Source organism: Phyllobates terribilis, unplaced genomic scaffold (genome assembly GCF_046119375.1).
Source record: "Phyllobates terribilis strain yellow unplaced genomic scaffold, ASM4611937v1 Scaffold_1__5_contigs__length_1240528914, whole genome shotgun sequence".
In the NCBI taxonomy this organism is placed as follows: domain Eukaryota; kingdom Metazoa; phylum Chordata; class Amphibia; order Anura; family Dendrobatidae; genus Phyllobates; species Phyllobates terribilis.
Window position 1 is genome coordinate 813245655 of NW_027362761.1, and position 11036 is coordinate 813256690.

An 11036-nucleotide genomic window follows, 5' to 3' on the forward strand; every position below is an offset into this window, starting at 1 on the left:
AATTAATTGTGGGATCCAGTTTCACCTATTAACCCTTGTGTAACTGACAAATTTGCAGCAAATAAAAAAATTACATTTTTACCACTAAAATATTATATTTCCACATCCCAATGTTATAAAACATTCTGTGAGACACCTGTGGGTTGAAAATACTCACTACACCACTAGATGAATTCCTTCAGCAGTGATGTTTCCAATATGGGGTCACTTGTGGGAGTCTCTGCTGATCTGGCACCTCAGGGTCTCAGCTAATGGATCTCACAATCTATTGACACTTTCTGTGTTCACAAAGCCAAGTAACGCTCCTTCACATCCAATCCCTTCTGTGAGCTCAAAGAGTAGTGTACAACCACATATGGGGTAATGCCACATTCAGTAAAAATTGCATATATAACGCCAGTGCAGTCAGGGATGCCGACATACACAACGCCCCGGCCGCCCAGCGGAGTACCCATTCCCTGCTGTGGCTTCCTGCTACTCTGGCCTGCGCACATCACACAGATCTCCCGGCGATGCGCCTAGGGTGCACGCTCCTCGATTCATAAAGGGGCAGCGCACACTTTGGCTGTGCCCCATCCAATAGCTGGGAGGCATCAGTTATATAAGGTACCCTCCCCAATAGGAAGGTGCCTGAGCAACCCCAGTAGTTTCCCTACTTAGTGTGTGTGCAACTAGTATGTTCCCAGGTCCCTGTCCTTGAGTCCCATAACAAAACAGTTAATAAATAACATTTCTCTCATGTCTACTTTACATCAGCACAATTTTTGAAATATTTTTTTTGTTAAGAAGTTATAAGGGTTAAAAGTTGACCAGCGACTTCTCATTTTTCCAACAAAATTTCCAAAACCATTTTTTTAGGGACCACATCACATTTGAAGTTACTTTGAGGGGTCTATATGACAGAAAATACCAAAAAGTGACACCATTCTAAAAACTGCACCCCTCAAGGTGCTCAAAACCACATTCAAGAAGTTTTTTAATCCTTCAGGTTCTTCACAGTAACTGAAGCAATGTGGAAGTAAAAAAGGATCATTTAACTTTTTTTCACTAAACTGTACTTTAGACCCATTTTTTTTTATTTTCACAAGGGTAACTGGAAAAAATAGACACCAAAATTTGTAGTGAAATTTCTCCTGAATATGTCGATACCCCATATATGGGGGAAAACCACTGTTTGGGCGCATGGCAGGGCTCGGAAGGAAAGGAGCGCCATTTGACTTTTTGAATGTAAAATTTGCTGGCATAATTAGCGGACGCCATGTCGCATTTGGAGAGCCCCTGATGTGCGTAAACAGTGAAAAAAAAAAACACAAGGTACCCCATTTTGGAAACTAGGCTCCTTAAGGAACTTATCTACAGTGGGTACGGAAAGTATTCAGACCCCTTTAAATTTTTCACTCTTTGCTTCATTGCAGCCATTTGGTAAATTCTAAAAAGTTCATTTTTTTTTCTCATTAAAGTACACTCTGCACCCCATCTTGACTGAAAAAAACAGAAATGTAGAAATTTTTGCAAATTTATTAAAAAAGAAAAACTGAAATATGACATGGTCATAAGTATTCAGACCCTTTGCTCAGTATTGAGTAGAAGCACCCTTTTGAGCTAGTACAGCCATGAGTCTTCTTGGGAATGATGCAACAAGTTTTTCACACCTGGATTTGGGGATACCATTCTTCCTTGCAGATCCTCTCCAGTTCCGTCAGGTTGGATGGTGAACGTTGGTGGACAGCCATTTTCAGGTCTCTCCAGAGATGCTCAATTGGGTTTAGGTCAGGGCTCTGGCTGGGCCAGTCAAGAATGGTCCCAGAGTTGTTCTGAAGCCACTCCTTTGTTATTTTAGCTGTGTGCTTAGGGTCATTGTCTTATTGGAAGGTGAACCTTTGGCAAAGTCTGAGGTCCAGAGCACTCTGGAAGAGGTTTTCATCCAGGATATGTCTGTACTTGGCCGCATTCATGTTTCCTTCAATTGCAACCAGTCGTCCTGTCCCCGGAGCTGAATAAAAAAACCATAGCATGATGCTGCCACCACCATGTTTCACTGTTGGGATTGTATTGGACAGGTGATTAGCAGTGCCTGGTTTTCTTCACACATACCGCTTAGAATTATCACCAAAAAGTTCTATCTTCGTTGCATCAGACCAGAGAATCTTATTTCTCATAGTTTGGGAGTCCTTCATGTGTTTTTGACCAAACTCTATGCAGGCTTTCATATGTCTTGCACTGAGGAGAGGCTTCCGTCGGGCCACTCTGCCATAAAGGCCCGACTGGTGCAGGGCTGCAGTGATAGTTGACTTTGTGGAACTTTCTCCCATCTTCCTACTGCATCACTGGAGCTCAGCCACAGTGATCTTGGGGTTCTTTTTTACCTCTCTCACCAAGGCTCTTCTCCCACGATTGCTCAGTTTGGCTTGACGGCCAGGTCTAGGAAGACTTCCGGTGGTCCCAAACTTCTTCCATTTAAGGATTATGGAGGCCACTGTGCTCTTAGGAACCTTGAGTAATGCAGAAATTCTTTTGTAACTTTTGTGCCTTGCCACAATTCTGTCTCTGAGCTCCTTGGGCAGTTTCTTTGAGCTCAGGATTCTCATTTGGTCTGACATGCACTGTGAGCTGTGAGGTCTTATATAGACAGGTGTGTGCCTTTCCAAATCAAGTCCTATCAGTTTTATTAAACACAGCTGGACTCCAATGAAGGAGTAGAACCATCTCAAGGAGGATCACAAGAAAATGGACAGCATGTGACTTAAATATGAGTGTCTGACCAAAGGGTCTGAATACTTATGACCATGTGATATTTCAGTTTTTCTTTTTTAATAAATTTGCAAAAGATTCTGCATTTCTGTTTTTTTTTCAGTCAAGATGGGGTGCAGAGTGTACTTTAATGAGAAAAAAAATGAACTTTTTAAAATTTACCAAATGGCTCTAATTAAACAAAGAGTGAAAAATTTAAAGGGGTCTGAATACTTTCCGTACCCACTGTAGATGTGTGGTGAGCACTTTGAACCCCGAGGTGCTTCACAGAAGTTTATAACGTAGAGCTGTGAAAATAAAAAATCTAATTTTTTCCACAAAAATTATCTTTTAGCCCCATTTTTTTTATTTTCACAAGGGTAACAGGAGAAATTGCACCCTAAAAGTTGTTGTCTGATTTCTCCTGAGTATGCTGATACCCCTTATGTGGGGGAAAACCATTGTTTGGGCGCACGTCAGGATTCGGAAGGGAAAGAGTGACGTTTTGGAATGCAGACTTTGATGGAATGGTCTGCGGGTGTTATGGAGAGCCCCTGATGTATCTAAACAGTGGAAATGCCCCACAAGTGACCCCATTTTGGAACTGATCTACGTTTTCCTGGTATGTAAATTTTATAATGTAATGGCATACAGTACGTAAGTTGTGTAGAATGTATCAGGTTGGTATACGTGAGTACTGTATAGTGCATAAGGTTGGCATATGTGAGTTGTGTAGTGTTTGTCAGGTTAGCATACATGAGTTGTGTAGTGTTCGTCAGGTTGGTATACGCGAGTTGTGTCAGTCAGAAATGAATTTAGTAGTCCATGGTTGTGTGGTATAGTCTGAATCATTCTTTTATACACAGGCCAGGTTTGTTGGGGGAGGTGTTGCATTGATAAGTGGTGTCCTTGCATATCCCCCTTCTATAACACACTTGGCACCTTTTTTGCGACCTTTCTTTTTTGTGGTTTGAGGGACCTCCACCGGGAAATGTTAGCCTGGTATGATACGAGCACCTTCAGTTCCGGAGGTACTGGGGACCGCTCCTTCCTGATCTCCAAAGATTAGGGCCTTGATCACTACACCTCTTGGAACTGACATACCGGTCTGGCCTGAACATCGTAATAGCACAAATGCGTTGTGCATTGCCATCTGTACGATGTGCACGGCCAGCTTCTTGTACCACACCTTGGCCTTTCTCATAGCAGTGTACAGCTGGAGGACTTGATCAGAGAGAACCACTCCCCCCATATTCTTGCACCCCAGTACACAGTGTGGTTTGTGGACTTCTGTAGATGTACCTCATATAGTGCTGCCATTACCATGTATGGTAGTCAAGAAAAGGACATCCCTCTTGTCCTTGCACTTGACCACTAGCATGTTGTCGCTATATTGGGCTCTGCTCTCACCCTTTCTGAGCAGCTGCCCAATTAGCATCTTAGGGAGGTCTCTCTGATTTTTGCAGACAGTACCGCAGGCTGCAGTAGCTCGTTCAGAGAGGGACTTGAAGAGTGGGATGCTGGTATAAAAGTTATCTACGAAGAGGTGATAACCTTGATCCAGCAGTGGGTTCACCAAATCCCACACAATTTTCCCACTCATTCCCAGGACAGGGGGGCATTCTATCCGGGAGTCCTTCCCTTCATAAATCCCAAACTTGTGGGTGTACCCTGAGGTACTCTCACACAGCTTGTAGAACTTAATTCCATACCTGGCCCTCTTACTGCGCAGATACAGTCGCAATTTGAGCCTCCACAGGAAATGGATTAGGGACTCATCCACGCAGATGTCCCTTTAGGGCACTTACACCTCAGCAAACTTGTTGCTAAAGTGCTTAATGACAGGCCAAGCTTTGAAAAGACGGTCAAAGTTGGGGTCATCTCGGTGAGGACACGGTGCATAATCATTGTAAAGCAAAAAATTTGTGATGGCCTCAAAACGTTTACAGGTCATGGCCATTCAGAACACTGCAGTGTTGTATAAAACATCAACACTCCAATATTGCCCCATGTGATGGACCAGGCCCCAAAATATCATAATTTCTACTGTGTCTACAGGAGTCCAGTTAGAAAATGATGAAGAGAGGTTTTGTGCCAATATTACTGGGCGTACAAATTTGTTTGGGCCACCATAAGGTTTACAAAATCCTCAGAGAAAAAGACTTTGAAAAAGTCCATTTCTGTGAGGATGGTGTTGTCAAATTGGATTCCTGATTACACCACAAACTCAGGAATCAGTGGCTCAAAATCTTCGGAGGCTGAGGTCTGTACGGGGTCAGTAATGGTGGGTGCTGGTTCAGTTTCTGTCCTCGGGCGTCTGCGTGGTGGTTCAGCATCACTTGAGGAAGAGGAGGAAAAATAAAGGAAAGTGGGATCCTATCCATCACTATCAGTGGAAGGCGTATGCGTCCTCCGCTGAATACAGTAATTGGAACGAGGGGGACATTTTTTTACGTATGTGATGTTTGTGTAAGTACCAAATTTTATTCAGGTGTGTGTGTGTGTGTGTGTGTGTGTGTGTGTCTGAGTGCATGGTGTAAACTTTTTTTTATTTAGAAAAGAAAGAAAAAGATAAAAGAAAAAAAGTAACAACCGGAGGTTGATCACTAATGTGCGTCAGTGATCAGCGCTCGACAGCTGTAGGACGGACACTCGGATTCTTTTTTTTCCCACATTGACACTAACTAACTCAATTCAGTAAAAGATACCATTGTAGACAAGGATTACTATGGTATATTTTTACTCTTTACTAACTAAATTCAGAAAAAAATACCCTAGTAGACGGGGATTACTACAGTATATTTTTACTGTCCCTAATCTAGTCCTATCAACTAATCTAAATTATTAATTCTTTATTTTTTCACAATAAAAAAACAACCGGAGGCCAGTTGGTGATGTTCGTCATCGACCCGCGCACGACGACTGTAGTACGCACGCATGGATGTGGTGCAAAAAAAGGATAAAAAAAATAGACAGGAAAAAAAAAGTCCTTGCCAAAAACGAACACGGGTGCTAATCGGTGGTGCGTGTCTGATCAGAACACACACAATGAGTGATGCAAAGGGGGGAGGGGAATAGTGAAAAAATAAGTTGTGGAAAACAGTGAGCATGAGTGTGGGTCAGTGATATGTGTTACTGATCAACGCTTGGCGGCTGCTGGATGCACGCATGGAGGTGGTGCAAAAGAGGGGGAGAAAAACAGACAGGGACAAAAAAAAGTCCTGGAAAACAGCGAGCTTTGGACGTTGATCAGTGATTTGCGTCACTGATCAGTGCGCGGCAGCTGCAGGATGTTTTAAAAAGAAAAAAACTGCCAAAAAATTCGATCAATGGCAGAAGTGGGGTTGGGGAGGAGGGAAAAAGGAGCAGAAAGTGGGGAAAGGGGGATTGGTTAGAAGAGATCAGGCAAGGATCAGGAACTCTTCTTTCTTCTTCTTCTTGTTCAGGAGCAACAGAAGCACAGGCAGCAGCAAGATCTGTGATGGCACCACAAGGCCCAGCACGGCGCACAGAGTGCCTGCCCTGTACAAATCCGCAGCTAGAATAAGTAAGTACAGGGCGGTCATTGACAGGTCACACTGCGTCTGTGCGCTCTGATTGGTGGGATCGATGTCATCGTCGATCGCACCAATCAGAGCAGGCTCAGATGAGGCTGGCTTTGCCAGGCACCAGCCTATGATCACTCTTACAGCACCGATCCTAGGCTGTACATCAGTGTTTCAAGCAATCTGATTGCCTGAAACACTGAGAAACCCTGTGATAGTTTGAAGAGGCGATCCTCTCTAGGTGACTGATAGGTCTCTCCCGATGTACATACAAGGGAGAGACCTGTCAATCAACTAGAGCAATGTGGGGCATACTAGTTGTGTATTCTTATTGTCGTTGGCTGGCTCTGCAAGCTATGATTTCTCTGATATGGCGCTTCAGAGAAAAACACACCTGACTACAATTGTGCAGCCGGCCTCTTATCCAGTCTGCCCGCGGTTTGGGCAGTATGAATCGAATGTCAGTCATTTGGTCGATATAGAGCAGAAAGGACAGCTAGGTTCCTGTGTGACATGTATCTATGCTCACTGACTGACAATAGTAGAAAGAATACATTATATAAAAAATTATTTCTCCGCAGTGTTGATTTAGACCAGTGTTCCCCAACTCTGGTCCTCAAGAGGCACTAACAGGTCATGTTTTCCTTAGTATTGCCCCGGTGATGGAATTATTGCCTGTGCAAGTGATGTAATTATCACTGGGGCAATACTAAGGAAATCCTGAAAACATGACCTGTTGGTGCCTCTTGAGGACTGGAGTTGGGGAACACTGATGTAGACTATGGCCACTGTCAGACATGGAGGATTTGTTGCAGATTTTTGCACAGTACAACACATGACAATATGATTATCACATCCCCATCCATGTGCAGTGGATATGAAGGTATGCAGCAGATTTTAATATCTTAATTAACACCACTGTGGATTACTTATGGCATATCCGGACTCACCCTAAGGGAAGAAAAACATTTATTCTTTGTGCGGGACTTGTTTTAGCAAACGTTTTTAGCTCTCTCAGATAAAACATTGCATTTATTTTCAGATTTGTTCCCGTGCTAATGCCTGAAGATGTAGCGAAGACACTGGTGGATGGTATTTTAATTAATAAGAAGATGATTTATGTCCCATCGTTTATGTCACTGATTGGGGTGATGGACATGTAAGTATCAGATAATATTGCATTAATGGTAGTAATGGGGTGGCATCTATGACCTGACAGGTTATGGGATGATAACCAGAGATTCATGAGAAATGGGTCTTTACATGGATCTGCCAGTTATAACAATCTAATATACAATGTACTGTTATGATTCCTGTAGTCTTCAAATAAGATATACGTCTCTGCTTCCTTTTCTTACAGGTTCTTACCAGAACGTGCCTTGAACGCTTTGAATTCATTCCAAAGACTACACTTTGATGCTAAAGTACGGAGCGTTGACAAGGACAAGTAGACTCAGATGAAATTACAGTATTTCACTGTTTACTCAACTGTAACATAATTAGGGATCAGGTGATAACATTTATAGGAATGAAATTTTCTATTAAGGAAGCGTATTACCAGAAAATAACCTACTGTTTAAATATCACTGTCTTTTCAATAAAATTAGCATAAATCACCAGTATAAGCGTATATAATAAACTTCATAATATACTCATTTCTTATCAGGAAAATCTGAATCTTTCTCCACTTATGAGCCCCTCCCTCCTCCCTGAACCCAACATCTATTCTGAAAAAAAAAACTGCTCAATCCAATACTTTGACCAAACTTGCATTGACCAAGACTGACTTCCAAAACAGTGAGGTATCAGATTACAGCTCCTATTGTACCCTACTGAAAGGTGAGGGGGATGAGGAGCACTCAGCACAATGATAGACAAGCAGACACAGATCATGCTACAGCTTATAGCAAATGTATTTCATTTTAGTGCTGGATCCACAGCCACACAGCTCAGTGCTGCTGTATATTGTCTCTCATACTGTTATTGCTAAATGTGCTACAGAGAAACAAAAGCAGGAATCACTCTGATTCTGTGTGCTTTTTATGGGAGACATCATAGCTGCTAGTTTCTACCCATCAGCTCAGAGAGTACTGAAAGTTAGAGATAGAGTCTACAGAGGGAAAAATGCCGAAAACAAGTCATATAATGGTCAGAAATAGTGTTATACACATGACAGCTTATTCTGAAAAGACAGATATGATTTAACTCATTAGCTGATTAAGGTTTCTGGACATACACTGCTCAAAAAAATAAAGGGTACACTCAAATAACACATCCTAGATCTGAATGAATGAAATATTCTCATTGAATACTTTGTTCTGTACAAAGTTGAATGTGCTGACAACAAAATCACACAAAAATCATCAATGGAAATCAAATTTATTAACCAATGGAGGCCTGGATTTGGAGTCACCCCCAAAATTCAAGTGGAAAAACACAATACAGGTTGATCCAACTTTGATGTAATGTCCTTAAAACAAGTCAAAGTGAGGCTCAGTATTGTGTGTGGCCTCCACGTGCCTGTATGACCTCCCTACAACACCTGGGCATGCTCCTGATGAGGTTGTGGATGGTCTCCTCTGGGATCTCTTCCCAGACCTGAACTAAAGCATCTGCCAACTCCTAGACAGTCTGTGGTGTTGGTGGATGGAGCGAGACATGATGTCCCAGATGTGCTCTATTGGATTCAGGTCTGGGGAACGGGCGGCCAGTCCATAGCTTCAATGCCTTCATCTTGCAGGAACTGCTGACACACTCCAGCCACATGAGGTCTGGCATTGTCCTGCATTAGGAGGAACCCAGGGCCAACCGCACCAGCTTATGGTCTCACAAGGGGTCTGAGGATCTCATCTCGGTACCTAATGGCAGTCAGGCTACCTCTGGCGAGCACATGGAGGGCTGTGCGGCCCTCCAAAGAAATGCCACCCCACACCATTACTGACTCACTGCCAAACCGGTCATGCTGAAGGATGTTGCAGGCAGCAGATCGCTCTCCACGGCGTCTCCAGACTCTGTCACGTCTGTCACATGTGCTCAGTGTGAACCTGCTTTCATCTGTGAAGATCACAGGGCGCCAGTGGCAACTTTACCAATCCTGGTGTTCTGTGGCAAATGCCAAGCGTCCTGCACGGTGTTGGGCTGTGAGCACAACCCCCATCTGTGGACGTTGGGCCCTCATACCACCCTCATGGAGTCAGTTTCTAACCGTTTGTGCAGACACACGCACATTTGTGGCCTGCTGGAGGTCATTTTGCAGGGCTCTGGTAGTGCTCCTCATGTTCATCCTTGCACAAAGGAGGAGGTAACGGTCCTGCTGCTGGGTTGTTGCCCTCCTATGGCTCCCTCCACATCTCCTGGTATCTGTTCCATGCTCTGGACACTGTGCTGACAGACACAGCTACCCTTCTTGCCACAGCTCGCACTGATGTGCCATCCTGGATGAACTGCACTACCTGAGCAACTTCTGTGGGTTGTACTGTAGACACCGCATCATGCTACTGTACCTCTAGGGGTGAGAGCAATGGCAAAATGAAAAAGTTACCAAAACAACAGCCAAAAAGGATGAGAACAGAGAAATGGTCTGTGATCACCACCTGCAGAACCACTCCTTTATAGGGGGTGTCTTGCTAATTGCCCATCATTTATACCAGTTGTCTGTTCCATTTGCACAACAGCAGGAGAAATTGATTCACAATCAGTGTTGCTTCATAACTGGACAGGTAGGTTTCACAGAAGTGTTATTGACTTGGAGTTACATTGTGATGTTTAAGTGTTCCCTTTATTTTTTTGAGCAGTGTATTTCACCTTGGGAAGGAAGAACAAATTTCACACTTGTGACATGTACCTGCCATAAACACAAAAAACTGAATTGTAAAATATCTACCCCCATATCCAAATCATTTTTAAAAGTGAACACCAGGCACGTTGTCAAACCCGTCATGTAGTTCACATTCACGACAACCTTCATGCAGGTTTGTTGAACACGGCGATTATACAATTTAAAATGTCATTGTTTCGTAAGCAGCTTCATGCAAATGTACATCAGTGTGGAAAGCTATGGTTTTACTAGGTTTGTTACCAAAACTGGCTGTTGTAATGAAATCTTTGCATGAGGCGGAGTGGGATCGGAACAGTGTGGACATACTAGAATATGGATATGACTGTATTTTCCAGACTTTAGAAAGGAGAATTTAGAGTGTGGTTCATTGTCATACTGATATAGTGGGCTATGCTCGCAGTTTCCATATTTTTGGTGTTTGGGGCTTTTTATAATCTTTGTTAATGCTTTTATTGAGGTGGGATATAATTATGAATAATAAAAATGTTTTGAAAATGACTGGAAATAGTGTGTTCTATAGTTACAGTACAAGGATAGGAAATATAGAAGAATTGTTCTCTCACCATCTGGTTACAGTGACCTTGTCACTCTGTGGGGTGTCCCTGAATCATGATCATGGTCACTGATTAAAAACAACGCAAAACTGGAATTTGAGAACCTGGCCTTACAATACAGACAGAACACAGCAGATATTAAAGGGGTAATTCAAAACTAACATTTTAATCCTAAATCCCTATTTATTTAATGTCATAATCTAATCTTCCTGACAGACCAATTTTTTCAACTCTGACCAGTGTCACTTTATGTGGTAATAACCTGCAACGCTTCGACATAACCCAGTGATTCTGAGATTGTTTATTTCGTGACACATTGTACTTCATGCTAGTGGTAAATTTTGGTCGATTTGATTTGCCACATGTCTA

At 42.8% G+C, this 11036-nt stretch overlaps 1 protein-coding gene across 2 annotated transcripts in view; it reads left to right on the plus strand.

The window, feature by feature from the left end:
• The window catches only part of LOC141152682 (17-beta-hydroxysteroid dehydrogenase 13-like), a 67312-nt gene extending 56701 nt beyond the window's left edge, over positions 1-10611 (plus strand). Inside the window, exons 6-8 of one of the 2 annotated variants that reach the window (XR_012247136.1) lie at positions 6177-6277; positions 7318-7434; positions 7636-10611. Coding sequence is in view for 1 of the 2 variants with exons in the window: in XM_073637246.1 (XP_073493347.1) it covers positions 7318-7434; positions 7636-7726 (208 nt within the window). In the remaining variant the exon portion in view is untranslated. The remainder of the gene's footprint in view (positions 1-6176; positions 6278-7317; positions 7435-7635) is intronic. The other variant, XM_073637246.1, reaches the window with a different exon arrangement.
• Positions 10612-11036: the final 425 nt, after the last annotated feature.